Consider the following 15,838-nt stretch of genomic DNA (forward strand, 5'->3'; position numbering starts at 1 on the left):
CCTCGTGGAATGAGGAAGTGAAAGAAGATATAACAAAGATTTAAGAGGCACATTGCTAACTTTTTCTACTCCTCACCTCACCCCTTCAGTCTCCTCTCACATTACTAACCTACTAAGTGACATATCAGCATGGATGTCACTTCACTTCCTCAAACTAAATCTTTCCAGAACTGAGCTGATACTATTCCCTCCAGCCTGTACCCTCTCCCCCTCCATCAAGATCAATAATACAACCATCAGTCCCTCCCCTCATGCCAGGGTACTAGGTGTAATCCTAGACTCTCATCTGTCCTTTCAGCCTCAAATCCAATTGCTGTCCAAAACTTGTAGACTTCAACTCCGCAACATCTCCAAGATACGGCTGTTATTAACCTCTGAAACCACTAAGCAACTTATTCACTCCCTTGTTATCTCTCGCCTTGACTATTGTACCTCCCTCCTTATTGGCCTACCTCATCGCAGGCTATCCCCTCTTCAGTCTATCATGAATGCTGCTGCCAGACTCATCCACCTTACTAACCGTTCTGTATCTGCCACCCCTCTCTGCCAATCCCTCCACTAGCTTCCCATTGCCCAATGAATACAATTCAAAACATTAACAATAACATATAAAGCCAATGGTAAAGGATGGATTGCGCCGCGCTCCTATATAATAATATATTAAACTTATACTTCTAAGGTAAATATCGATTTCAACTTCAATATCAATTACTGTGACTTGTGGCTATAACAATAAACATATATAGAAGTGTACATATAAGTGGCATACATGATGAATAATCCTGAAGTGATAGTGCCTTAAGGGGTACCATGGTATAAAACCATATTGCACCTCTATGTTGCTGTGATAACTCTATTCACATTGTGCAAAAACATATACAAATTGTGCACGTGCATATAAAATTATATATAAAAGTCTTTCAAATTAAATGTGCAGGTGAATTTTCTGTTCCTTCTTGCCGAGTGCTAAATGGTCTCCCTATGTGCTCACCTCTATATTTGCCTGAATGAATCCAGGCAAATACGCTTTTTATCCTTCCAGGATAGGTGAAATGGGATGATGCTCTTGCTCTAGCCGTCCCAGAAGGTGGACATGCATTAAGATGGGTCCTCCTGTTATCTCCTTTCTCTCCCTGTGTATCAATAAATACACTGACCAGCTCTCTTAGGATCTCCCAATTCCCCTCCTGGGGTTGTTTCCTTCTTCACTCCTCCTTATGCCAGCTCATGGGGTGTTGGTCAAAAAGAAAGAAAGCAGACCATGGTGTCTTATCCTTGTATATAAAGGGGATTTATTGCTGCCAATTATGATATTGCTCAGTGGTATACAGCTCATATGTGATCCAGGTCAGCATAGATGACAATCAACAGGTAAAAAACTCTGCAGCTGCCCCTGCAGTGCTGTCTGCCTGCGTCTGTGCTCGGGTCACATGCCTGATGAAGGGGTCCTGCGAGACTCCGAAACGTTGCCTTGCTGTAACTATGTGATGGTTTATTAAAACCTTTGGACCCATATTGGTGATCCTCGGTGTGCTGGTGACATTTTTTCCTTGCTGATTTTGTTCGGTTCCAGCCGACGGTCACTGCAGCACCCACTCATACACACAGCCATTTTTTAACGCAGGAACGTGTGCGTTTGGATCATATACTTGTGCTCGGATCACCTCGCTTCTCCAGTGCAATGTCGTGACGTCAGAGCCCCTCCCCTACGCGTTGCGTCACAGGGTCACGTGACTTCATCAGGGGGAATTTGATTGGATGCCACGACTATGTTTACCCAACTATTTATATCTCTCGGCCACCATTTTCCCGAAGCCCATATGGGCGCGGCCATTTTCCCAGTGATGATCTTTAGCTATATTTGAGGTGAGTAGTTTATACGTGTATGTCCACTTGAATATTACGTATTCTCTGTCTGTCAGACATTGCTAATTGGGTCAGCTGTGATCTATCTCTTGCACTGCAATAGCTGTATTGCGGCAACAGGCTATACAGAGTGTATACCTTTGGCAGATGAACTAAAAATAAATTAACATTCTTTATTCAAAACAATATAAAATAATAAAAACAATTAAAAATTATATATTAAAAATAAAAAATAAAATTTTTTAAAATTGCATATATATATTTCTATAGATGACCTATATATCATTGATTTATCTATTACCATCAGTATTACAATATGTTAACTATCTCACATCTTTCTGTACTATTCAAATCCCATTTCAATAGCCAGGAAGATGTAGATGACAAACAAGACATTATATTTGAAATATATGCGTTTTGTCCTAATATATTATACTCAAATTCCATCCTAAACACACCATAAATGTGCCAGAAATGGAACTAGAGAGATATCAAATATATATAATTTTAGTTACATAAATCCCCAATCTTTATGTATATATTGAGGGCCTCAGAGTATTATTAAAAGTTATCTCCATGTTTATTTATTGCTAATGAAGCATGCCAGGTCAAACTCCTTGTTTAACCCATTGGGAGCCAAACAACCCATTTCATAGATCCACTTAGACTCCTTCTTACTAATTTCCCTTATCAGGTTGTCCCCCCTCCAGTGTTGTACATGTTTCTCAATGCCCCAGAACTCTAGTTTTCTTGCATCCTTATTGTGATATTTTTTGAAGTGCTGTGATAAATGGTGATATTTGTATCCCCTATTTATGTTATATACATGTTCTTTTATTCTCTTTCTCTAAGCATCCTTTTTGTACGACCAATGTAAATTAAGTTACATGGGCATTTTAGGGCATAAATGACCCCCCTTGTATCACATGATATAAATTGCTGGATAGTGTATTCCTTTCCACTTAGGGGATTCTGAAATGTGAATCTTCTCCTAGGATTATTTATCAATCTGATACAACTGTAACATCTACGTTTTTAGCGGTAGTGTTACAATTTAATACCCAGTATAAATCAATACAGAATATAATAAAAAAATTGGAAGATTTTGACATTAGATAAGCACCTGAAGAATAATATTCCTATAATGCCTAGGTTCATATACAAAAAAGCTCCTAACATTAGGGATAAGGTCGTTAAGAGCATAATAGCACCACCTGTTAAAAATCATCAAATAAGTTTTTTTCAAGGAAAAGGGTTCTATACTTGTGGTAGATGTTACAGTTGTATCAGATTGATAAATAATCCTAGGAGAAGATTCACATTTCAGAATCCCCTAAATGGAAAGGAATACACTATCCAGCAATTTATATCATGTGATACAAGGGGGGTCATTTATGCCCTAAAATGCCCATGTAACTTAATTTACATTGGTCGTACAAAAAGGATGCTTAGAGAAAGAATAAAAGAACATGTATATAACATAAATAGGGGATACAAATATCACCATTTATCACAGCACTTCAAAAAATATCACAATAAGGATGCAAGAAAACTAGAGTTCTGGGGCATTGAGAAACATGTACAACACTGGAGGGGGGACAACCTGATAAGGGAAATTAGTAAGAAGGAGTCTAAGTGGATCTATGAAATGGGTTGTTTGGCTCCCAATGGGTTAAACAAGGAGTTTGACCTGGCATGCTTCATTAGCAATAAATAAACATGGAGATAACTTTTAATAATACTCTGAGGCCCTCAATATATACATAAAGATTGGGGATTTATGTAACTAAAATTATATATATTTGATATCTCTCTAGTTCCATTTCTGGCACATTTATGGTGTGTTTAGGATGGAATTTGAGTATAATATATTAGGACAAAACGCATATATTTCAAATATAATGTCTTGTTTGTCATCTACATCTTCCTGGCTATTGAAATGGGATTTGAATAGTACAGAAAGATGTGAGATAGTTAACATATTGTAATACTGATGGTAATAGATAAATCAATGATATATAGGTCATCTATAGAAATATATATATGCAATTTTAAAAAATTTTATTTTTTATTTTTAATATATAATTTTTAATTGTTTTTATTATTTTATATTGTTTTGAATAAAGAATGTTAATTTATTTTTAGTTCATCTGCCAAAGGTATACACTCTGTATAGCCTGTTGCCGCAATACAGCTATTGCAGTGCAAGAGATAGATCACAGCTGACCCAATTAGCAATGTCTGACAGACAGAGAATACGTAATATTCAAGTGGACATACACGTATAAACTACTCACCTCAAATATAGCTAAAGATAATCACTGGGAAAATGGCCGCGCCCATATGGGCTTCGGGAAAATGGCGGCCGAGAGATATAAATAGTTGGGTAAACATAGTCGTGGCATCCAATCAAATTCCCCCTGATGAAGTCACGTGACCCTGTGACGCAACGCGTAGGGGAGGGGCTCTGACGTCACGACATTGCACTGGAGAAGCAAGGTGATCCGAGCACAGACGCAGGCAGACAGCACTGCAGGGGCAGCTGCAGAGTTTTTTACCTGTTGATTGTCATCTATGCTGACCTGGATCACATATGAGCTGCATACCACTGAGCAATATCATAATTGGCAGCAATAAATCCCCTTTATATACAAGGATAAGACACCATGGTCTGCTTTCTTTCTTTTTGACCAACACCCCATGAGCTGGCATAAGGAGGAGTGAAGAAGGAAACAACCCCAGGAGGGGAATTGGGAGATCCTAAGAGAGCTGGTCAGTGTATTTATTGATACACAGGGAGAGAAAGGAGATAACAGGAGGACCCATCTTAATGCATGTCCACCTTCTGGGACGGCTAGAGCAAGAGCATCATCCCATTTCACCTATCCTGGAAGGATAAAAAGCGTATTTGCCTGGATTCATTCAGGCAAATATAGAGGTGAGCACATAGGGAGACCATTTAGCACTCGGCAAGAAGGAACAGAAAATTCACCTGCACATTTAATTTGAAAGACTTTTATATATAATTTTATATGCACGTGCACAATTTGTATATGTTTTTGCACAATGTGAATAGAGTTATCACAGCAACATAGAGGTGCAATATGGTTTTATACCATGGTACCCCTTAAGGCACTATCACTTCAGGATTATTCATCATGTATGCCACTTATATGTACACTTCTATATATGTTTATTGTTATAGCCACAAGTCACAGTAATTGATATTGAAATTGAAATCGATATTTACCTTAGAAGTATAAGTTTAATATATTATTATATAGGAGCGCGGCGCAATCCATCCTTTACCATTATATACACACTAGCAAGTGAGTCAGTGTAAGTGCCAGCGCACCTTATACATTAAATAAGAAGATTTCACTTAATGTTACTTATTGAACACCTCAATTCATAATAGCTCACAAGAATTCACTATCTATATCAACATATAAAGCCATTTATATAGTGAAGGAAATAAGTATTTGATCCCCTGCTGATGTTTGCTCACTCACAAAGAAATGATCAGTCTAAAAATCGAACAGTAGATGTATTGTAACACTGAGAGACAGAATAGCAACACAAAATTCAAAAGAAATGCATGTCTAACAAATGATACACTGATTTGCATGTTCATAAGCGAAATAAGAATTTGACCCCCTATCATTCAGCAGGATTTCTGGCTACCAGGTGTCTTTCATACAGGTAAAAAGCTGAGATTAGAAGCAGCCTCTTAAAGGGAGTGCTGCTAATCTCATTTTGTTACCTGTATAAAAGACACCTGTCCACAGGAGCAATCAAACAATCAGATTCCAAATTCTCCACCATGGCAAAAACCAGAGCTGTCCAAGGATGTCAGGGACAAGATTGTAGACCTACACAAGACTGGACTACAAAACTATCCCCAAGCAGCTTGGTGAGAAGGTAATGACAGTTGGTGCAATCATTCGCAAATGGAAGAACGAGAGAACTGTCAGTCTCCGTAGGTCTGGTGCACTATGCAAGACCTCACCTTGTGGAGTGTTAATGATCATGAGAACAGCGAGGAATCATCACAGAACTACACGTGAGGATCTTGTCAATGATCTTCAGGCAGCTGGGACCACATTCACCAAGAAAACAATTGGTAACACACTACGCCGACAAGGATTGAAAACCTGCAGTGTCCCTCTGCTTAAGAAAGCACATGTCCAGGCTCTTCTCAAGTTTGCCACTGAACACCTGAATGATGCAGAGAAGGACTGGTTGAAAGTGTTGTGGTCAGATGAGACAAAAATCGAGCTCTTTAGCAGCAGCTCAACTCGCCGTGTTTGGAAGGAGGAGGAATGCTGCCTATGACTCCAAGAACACCATCCCAACTGTCAAACATGGTGGTAGAAACATTCTGCTTTGGGGGTGTTTTTCTCCTAAGGGGACAGGACAACTGCACCGCATCAAAGGGACGATGGACGGGGCAATGTATCATCAAATCTTGGGTGAGAATCTTCTTCCCTAAGCCAGGGCATTGAAAACGGGTCATGGATGGGTGTTTCAGCATAACAATGACCCAAAACACACGACCAAGGCAACAAAGGAGCGGCTCAAGAAGAAGCACATCAAGGTCCTGGAGTGGCCTAGCCAGTCTCCAGACCTTAATCCGATTGCAAATCTGTGGAGGGAGCTGAAAGTTCCTAACCCTCTTGTATTGAACTGTATCATTGCTGTATTGTCTTCCTTTATATTGTAAAGCGCTAAACAAACTGTTGGCGCTATATAAATCCTGTATAATAACTACATTTACTGCAACAACACAGAGCCTAATGCAGCAATCAGTGTCCAAAGGAGACATTACAGGCCAGCCCCACACTCAGTGAGGTCCTTGTACAGTCCCCAAGGTGAAAACCAAGGGTTACTGATCCAGAACCTGCTAGAAACCCAGTCAGTAAGCAGTCTGACATGGATAGGAGTGTCTTACAAATAGGAGAAAAAATTATCCAGTGAGAAGAGATCCATCACCTGAGGACTCTAGCAAAATCTGTAGTCTCACAGAGTGGGCGGGATTATATGTATACCACTAGGGGTAGTTCCAGCACCGCTTTTGCCAGTGTCCAATGACCTGAAGGTCACCTGCATATAATCCATGGTCTATTAATATAAGTCCCGTGTCCTGTATTGTATCAGTATTATTTTACAGGATTTACACAGTGCTAATAGTTTACGCAGCGATTGACAGCATAAAGGCAGTCAGTACAATTACAATACAATTTAGTACAGTAGGAATCAGAGGGCCCTGCTCAATAAAGCTTACAATCTAAGAGGGAGGGTCAAGAGATACAAAAGGTAAAAACTGTGGGGGATGAGCTGATGCAGAAAATAAAAGTACAGTTGTTAGGTGGGAGCAGGGTAGAATTCTCTGAATCTCAAATAGATTGGGGTAAGGAGTTCCAGAGGATGGGAGAGGCTTGAGAGAAGACCCAGAGGCGAGCATGGGAGGAGGTGATGAGGAGGTCTTGGGAGGACCAAAGAGAACGATTAGTCTGGTATTTTGAGACTAGGTTAGTAACATAGCTGGGGGCAGAGTTATTAAGATAACTGATTTATTGCAGTATCAGGCATTAATTCACTATCCTGAAAAAAGTATGTATTCTGATGTATGCAGTTAATACAAGTAATGACAGTAGTCCGTACACAATTCACATGCATTTATTTACATTTTCCCCATAACCTCTGGCAGTAATATACTGTGTACTGTACCAACTGCAGGCAGTAATAAGGTACAAACCATCTCAACCCGTCACTATAATTTTTCTGGACAACATGTGGAGAAAATATAAATAACATCAAGTACCTGATTTCCAGAACTACCACTGCATGTAGCGATCAGCACACAATGTATTTCACAATAGTGACCTTTTAAGATGCACATTTGATTACATTGTATCTTTGTAACACTACCATTACTACTGCTCCATAAAAACATCTTTTGTAGCGATGTGAAGACACATGGCAGCTTGAATCATATACCCATAGCAAAGTCTTAAACAACAAAAAGCTATACCTTTTTTCATTAATTTCTTCAAAGTTCAGGATTAAATCAAAGGTTTGAGAACTTTTTCAGTTTAAATTAATGTGCAATCTGTAGTGTTTTATATGTTCCTCTGCTCCTTCATTACAGACTAGTAGCAGAAGGAACTAAATGTCCCCGTCCTGTGCTTCATGTAATAGCTGTGGAGGGTGTGCTAGTCACTCCTGGCTAAGATGCTGTGTGCCTTTCCAGAATATGTACACGTCTGTTAGCCTAAAGGGGGAGGAGGAGCGGACACAGAAAAGTTTACTTAGAGGTAGGATTGCTCTCTGACATTCCTTTCAGATAAGCGGATGTAGCCTTCAGAGCATCTGCAAACACTTTTTCCAAGGCTTTGATAGCCTAAATCTAGCACTGTCACACAGAAAAGCTTTCAACATAAATAACTGCCCTTTCCTCTGCCTACTATAGAGTTCCCTTAGGGGTAACCATCCCACTCCCATTCAACAAAATGTTTCACAAAAAAAAAAAACACCTTCCTTATATTGTTTTTATTTATTTTTTTACATGTAGAAGAATTGAAAAGCCTGAATGAATGAAGTGTATAATGTTTACAATACTAGCTCAGAGCACAAAGAAAATATTTGTTATAGTATTCACAAAGAGAAAACACACAAAGAAAATATTTGTCATAGTGTTCACAAAGAGAAAACACACAAATGTGCCAGATTGTCACCACAAAGGTGATTCCTCAGCATGGTTAATGATTGTGGGAAATATTATAGAAACACATCAGTCACTGGAGGCAGAGATGAATGCTGTAAACCTCCACCATCAACCCAACCATTTATTACCTTTTACATCACAGAATAAAAACGATTATTTTGGCTGGGCGCCACTCGTGCGTCTGCATTTGTATGGGGTTTTCCACTTTTTTAATGCATTTCTCATGAGCACTGTTATACCAAAAAGCCAGCTGCACTCCCCCGACCCCCCCAAGACACACAAGAGAGATGCATAGATGTGAACAGGTCCCCGGTGGCAATTTTCTCGCTATACCTTGTCACGTGTCATCCAATGCATTCAAGCACAGTATTCCAAATGCACATGTTCCTGAAAGTGGCTGTAAATGTAAGTGGGTGCTGCTGCGACCAATGGCTGGAAACCAAAGACATCCAAAGAGAGAAGTATGTCACCAGCACACCAAGATTGTTCAGAATGGGTACAAATCTTTATTCAGCGATCACATCATAGTTACAGAAGGAATGTTTTGGAGCATTGCAGGACCCCTTCATCAGGCATGTGACAAAGCAGGACCCCTTCATCAGGCATGTGACACCATAGGACCCCTTCTTCAGGCATGTGACAATGCAGGGCCCCTTCATCTGGCATGTGACAACGCAGGGCCCCTTCATCAGTCACGTGACAATGCAAGACCCCTTCATCAGTCACGTGACAATGCAAGACCCCTTCATCAGTCACGTGACAACGCAGGGCCCCTTCACCAGGCATGTGGTACCGCAGAGCCCCTTCATCAGACATGAGAAAACGCATGTCCCCTCAATTAGGTATGTGACAATACAAAACCCGTTCATCAGGCATGAGACAATGCAGGGCCCCTTCATCAGGCATGAGACAATGCAGGGCCCCTTCATCAGGCATGAGACAATGCAGGGCCCCTTCATCAGGCATGAGACAATGCAGGGCCCCTTCATCAGGCATGTGATGGTCACATGCCTGATGAAGGGTTCCTGCAAAGCTCTGAAACATCGCTTCTGTAACTATGATGTGTTTGCTGAATAAACCTTTGGACCCATTCTGAAGATCCTTGCTGTGTTGGTGACATATGTCTCACTCTGGCCAGTACATTCAGGTATGAACAAGGACCTAATGAGCCACTGTAACACTGCTTAAATAATGGGGAAATAAGTTAAACTCCAAACATTTTCAGTCCATCATTTTGCAAAATCTACAGAATCCATCTTTTAAGAAGAACTCCAAAAAAAAAAAAATGTGCCAGGTTACAAAAAGTTAAATATGGGAAGGTGTATACCATCTCTCATATCATTGCCTGTTATGTAAAATTTACAATCAATGAGAGGCTTGCAGACACTGCACATCAAGCAGTTACAAGTGCTTAGGGAACAGATTAAGCACTGATAATATAGCTTTCACCATATTTCTGGCACTCAGAAAAACTTACAGCTCTCCTAAACACAAGCTGTCATGTCCGCCTTCCTCTCCCCTTGTCCTTTCACAGAATGCTTTGTATTTTGCAAATGGATTTACCAAATACATAGCATTCTGTAAATGAACAGTGGAGAGGAGGGGCAGGCAACGGAGGGGCAGGCAACTGAGGTGCTCTACACAAAAAAAAAAATCATTGTATGTCTGTCAGGGTTCACAGGTGTATGTTATCAGCCTCAGCCAGGATGTATGTAGAATGGAACCAAACTTCAGCTAGTTGAGTGCAGTTAGGGACAGTTGAGTGGTCCTGGACACAATGTGGTTGATTTACTAAAGGCAACTAGACTGTGCATTTTGCAAGGACATTTGCTCCAGAGCTTAGTAAATGCAAAGAATACCCAATTGCATGCAAAAAAAAACAGAATTTTTTGTTTGCCTATGATTGAATGATGGAAGTCAGCAGAGCTTTCACTCATTTGCTATACTCTGGAACAAATGCCCTTGTGAAGTGCAACTACACTTGCAAAGTGCACAGCCAATTGCCTTTAGTAAATCAACCAAAAAGTGTCTGCATCCAATGCCGCTCATCTGTCTCTAATCACATGTAACCACTCCATGTACAGTGCCCGTCAGTCTGTCATTAAATGGCATCAATTTTTCTGGACTGTTTTGAGCGCAAAAGTAAAAACAGTCAGTTGAAGTTTTCTTTACAACTAAAGCAAAGTAAGTCCCCAGTTGCACTGGGTGCGACTTGGCATGTGATTTGCATAAACATCTGTGTCAAATGTCTTGCAAATCGCACCTGAAATTGGCAAGTCACCCGACTTTGAAATCATGCGACTTCACTGTAAGTCACACGATTTCAAAGTCGAGCTTGATGTGACCGGGGTATAAAAGATATACAGACATTATTTGGTTGATTTATTAAAGGCAAAAAGACTGAGCACTTTGTAAGGGCATTTGCTCCAGAGCTTAGTAAATTATAGGAAGCCCTGCTGACTTCCATTATCCATTAAAAATAAAATTAAAAAGGCAACAGCTACAAATACTGTAGCTTCTGACTTTTTTCAAATTAAGGACACTTACCTGTCCAAGGATCCAGTGGTGTTCTTCACTGGTCTTCAGGTCCCCAATCCTTGCATATTTACTAAGGAAGCCGGCTGGGACTTCTTGCGGTTTCACACTGTGCATGTGTGAGTCACGCTGTATGAATGGTCCCGCAGCCTCCTGGGACTTGAGACTTCCAGAAGGTTGTAGGTTGGGGGGAATAGCAGGTGGTCCGCACAGGAAATAATTAGTTCTTGTGGTGCCCTAGGCAACACAGAACCACCAGCCACCCCACTGCCCCGCCACCACCACCATCAACCCTTCTGGCTGCCACCTGCCGATTCACTAACTTTATCTCTCCGCAATTACAGAAGAGCAGAGCCATCCCTGCACCCTCCTCAAATCCTGGGCAGTGCCTCACCTTCTTCTTGAAGGGGGGGGGGGGGGGGGGGGGGGGAGTCATTCCCCTGAAAATTGCTGCCCAAGGCAAACGCCTTGTTTGCTTTGTGGTCAAGATGGAGCGGTAGTGGTAGCGGGTACCTGCTAAAACTAGCTCCTCCCTCAAAGAAAAGTGGGAGAGGAGGGGGAAGGAAGTGTTAAAGCGGAGTGTCCCTTTTAGGGTGACGTTCCGCTTTAATGTCCCCATACACAAAACAGTGTGTTTCTATTGAAAAGCGATGCTCAGATTGCACCTACAGGCATGGTGTCACTGGGTGAATGATCACAGTTATGTGAATTTGGAAATTGCAGCTGGAAGAACACAAACGATGGCTGCTAGTGATGTGTGATGTGTGGCACGGGGTGTCCACATGCTCCCCATAGACATACCTTGTAGCTGTGCGGACAGGGACTCCTGGTGCTGCTGGTACTTGAGTGCCAGAGCCTCGGCTTTCTTCAGCTGTTTCTGCAGCTCATAGTTCAGCAGAGCTCCGTAGACGAAGGCGATGGCGACCACTAGGAAGGCGAGAGCCTGGAAGATCCTCTTCTGTCTTCTGGAGCACATACCGTTGCCCATAGTCCCTGCTCACCGGCCAGCTCCTGCAGTCATGGTCCGGCAGTATGTGTGTCCCGACAACTTTCCTAACTCCGTCCCCGGGACACGACTGGCATGCTCTCCTCCTCTCCTCTCCCCCGTATGTTTTCCCTGCCACTCACTCTCCAGGCTGCACACAATAGAACGCTGCCTCCTGCTAAAACATCCCAGCAATGTGAACTGCAAACTATTCAGGGCCTCTAGCTCTATCCTCCTGGCTTGCTCTACTTTTTTTTTTTTTTTTTTTGAAACTGCTTTATTGGAATGTAACAAAACGAACAGCTAGCTTTCATGTGGAACTGTAGACGTGTGGAAATGAAGAGGAAAGTAAAAGGAAGATGCTGGGATTGGGTGGATAATGTTATGTGCAGGCTATTACAGTCACTCTCATGGAATGTTCTCTTTATGTGTATTTTTACTGATTTTTCTAGAAACTGTACAGGTACATGGAGAAGGAGGCAGGTACAGAAAAATTGGAGTGGATTTACTAAAGGCAAATAGACTGTGCACTTTGTAACTGGGGCAGACTGACAACTCATGGGGCCCCCGGGCAATAGGGGATCATGGGGCCCCTGTGTCCTTGCCCAAACTCAAAAAAGCCTATGAAAAATGTATCAGGGGCATCTCATGTGGCCCCCCAAGGACCCTGGGCCCTCGGGCAGTGCCAGAGTTTCCAAATGGTTAGTCCGCCCCTGCTATGTAAGTTCAGTTGCACTAATTTTCCACAGAGCCTAAAGCAGAGTTCCACCCAAAAGGGAAAGTTCCACCTTAAAGATTGGTCCCCCGCTTCCCATTAAGGATTGGCACCTTTGGGGAGCGGGGGAAATGGGTACCCGAATTTGACAGGTACCCGCTCCCACTTCCGGTGCACTTCCTAGGCAATCAGAAATGGAAGAAGTTGTCATCCCCCTCCCTCCCCGAAGTCTTGTGGGACACGTCAGGTCCCAGGAGACAATGGGGCCATTCAGGGAGCGCAGCACTACTCGCGCATGCACAGTGGGCACCGACTGTGAAGCCACAAGCTGTCACAGCTGGGTGCCCACACTGAAGTTGCCAGGTGCCCACACTGTAGATTCCGGCGCCTTTAAACCAGAGTTCTACTCACAATGTAAAACAATAAAAGTCAGCAACTACAAAAACTGATCACACAGCTATTTGAATTTGGAAGCTGCAGTTCTAAGAACACAAACGATGGCTGGTAAAAAAACAGCTACTCACCTGTCCCACGATCCCGCGGTGTCATCCCCACAGCCCGTTTCACCAGCCATCTGGTGTTCCAGGCGCCGGCATCTTCAGTGTGGGCACCCGGCTGTGACATCTTGCAGCTTCACAGCCGGTGCCCACTGCGCAAGCGCAAGTAGCGCTGCACTTCCTGAATGGTCCCGTAGTCTTCTGGGACCTGTCACATGTCCCAGAAGACTACGGATAGGGAGGGGGGAGGACAACATCCACTTCTGATCATCTAGGCAATTGCAGCGGAAGTGGGAGTGGGTACTTGTCAATTTCAGGTACCCACTCCCCAAAGGTGCCAATCTTTAATGGGGAGCGGGGGACCAGCCTTGAAAGCGGCACTTTCCCTTTTGGGTGGAGCTCTGCTTTAAGTCCACATGCACACTGGACGTTATTACAGCTGCTGTTTTTGGCTTTTCGCATTTTTTTCTACAGCCAGTAAACTCCTCAGCATGTTATCCTATGTGTCCATGCACACATAGGCTTTAATCAGCATTTTTTTGGCTGGAAAAAAACCCAGAACTAGTGGGTTTCTAGAGGAGTTTTTTTAGCTGTAAAACACTCTAACACTGTGGGCAGCACAGTGGCTAAATGGTTAGCACTTCCACTTGGCAGTACTTGGGTCATTGGTTCAATTCCCAGCCACGGCACCACCTGCCTGGAGTTTGCATGTTCTCCCTGTGCCTGCGTGGGTTTCCTCCTGGTACTCTGGTTTCCTCCCACACTCCAAAGACATGCTGGTAGGCTAATTGGCTCCTGTCTAAATTGGCCTTAATATGTGTATGTATGAATGTAAGTTAGGGACCTTAGATTGTACACTCCTTGAGGGTTAGGGACTGATGTGAATGTACAATATATATGTAAAGCGCTGCATAAATTGACAGCGCCATATAAGTACCTCAAATAAATAAATAAATAATGCAGTAAAACGCAGCAAACTAGAGTTTTTGGACTTTTCTGAGCAAAAAAAAATTTTTTTTGGTTAAAAAAAATGCTAACAACCGCACATGCAGAAAAAACATGGCTAAACACTGCTGTTTTTGACTTTTGGTGTTTTGTTCTACAGCCAGTAAACTCCTCAGCATGTTATCCTATGTGTCCATGCACACATAGGCTTTAAGCAGCATTTTTTGGCAGGTGCGTTTTTTGGCTGGAAAAAAGCCCAGAACTAGTGGGTTTCTAGAGGAGTTTTTTAGCTGTAAAACACTCTAACGCTGAAAAATGCATCAAAATGTGGTAAAACACAGCAAACCAGTATTTGTGGACTTTTTTGAGGAAAAAATAATTTTTAGTTAAAAAACGCTAACAGACGCGGAAAAAACATGGCTAAACGCTAATGCAAAATGCTGAAAAACTCACGTTTTTAACATGACTTTACACAGCTAACGCTACCAGCGTTATTAAAACGCCCAGTGTGCATAGAGCCTAATGAATGTGGTAAGCAGCGGTGTATTTACCGCTAGGCAAACAAGGCTTGAGAAAAACATTAGCTATAAAACTGTCAGTGTATTGCTTAAATTGATAATGCAGAAAACTATTATTTACAACCAATCACCCACCAAAGGTAAGAAATTAGATACAAATGACACAAATTAACATATAAAAAGGTCCACAATCTAGAAATGCTGGTGCTTTAAGTGAAGGCGGAGACCAAAGGATAGAGAAAGTTCTTCAGCTTCCACCCAATCACACAGCCTCTTACCAGAGAATCTGACCGCCCAAAGGATTGGTCAAATAGCGCAGTTATCAGGCTCGGCTGATGAACCAAGGGCTAGCAGATAGGTCCCCCAGAAAATCCAGACAGTATACAGGATATTCTCCAAATCATATAGTTCTTAGATAGCAGGTGGCTCTCCACACAGTAAATACCCAAGAGGGAAAAAGTAACTGCTTATAGTGTAATATGTAAAAAATACACTTCATTTATTTAAAGTATTACACTTACAATTACCAGGATAAAAGGTGGCATATCAGTACAGTTTCCATCCATCAAAATGGCCACGGTGCTTAGTGAGGTCACGTGTCGCGCATCGAGGCTCCACCCTATGAGTTTAGTCACTCAAAAGACGTCATCAGGGACATGACAATGTCTTTTGAGTGACGAAACACATAGGATGGAGCCTTGACGTCACTATGCACTGCTACAAACCATTTTGATGGATGGAAACTTTGTACTGATATGCCGGTTTTTATCCTGTTAATTGGAAGCTTCACCACATTACATTTACTAAGGAAAAAGTAGTGCACTTGCAGAGTGCACAGACTATTTGCCTTTAGTAAATGCACCCCATTATATCAGCCTTTTTCAACCAGGGCGCCTTCAGGGTTCTTCAAGGATGCCTTCGTAAAATGCCTAAAAATTTCCCAAAAATTGTATACATGCCAGCGGGTGGATGAAGCCTGCCTTTTAGTTACCCAAAAGACATAGGTTTTCATGGTACACTATTACAAAATTCCAGCTGCGGCATCCTAAC

The 15,838-nt window shown here is 42.1% G+C and overlaps 1 protein-coding gene across 4 annotated transcripts in view; it reads right to left on the reverse strand.

Annotated features, from left to right (window-relative positions):
• The window catches only part of GOLIM4 (golgi integral membrane protein 4), a 158,033-nt gene extending 145,684 nt beyond the window's left edge, over window positions 1-12,349 (reverse strand). For all 4 annotated transcript variants that reach the window (XM_089675467.1, XM_089675469.1, XM_089675468.1 and 1 more), the window contains exon 1: window positions 11,930-12,349. In XM_089675467.1, coding sequence (XP_089531593.1) covers window positions 11,930-12,116 — 187 coding nt within the window. In that variant the 5' untranslated portion in view covers window positions 12,117-12,349. The remainder of the gene's footprint in view (window positions 1-11,929) is intronic.
• Between the last annotated feature and the right edge of the window lie 3,489 nt (window positions 12,350-15,838).

Source organism: Staurois parvus, unplaced genomic scaffold (assembly GCF_062004578.1).
Source record: "Staurois parvus isolate SC_StPar_1 unplaced genomic scaffold, SC_StPar_1.0 ptg000155l, whole genome shotgun sequence".
In the NCBI taxonomy this organism is placed as follows: domain Eukaryota; kingdom Metazoa; phylum Chordata; class Amphibia; order Anura; family Ranidae; genus Staurois; species Staurois parvus.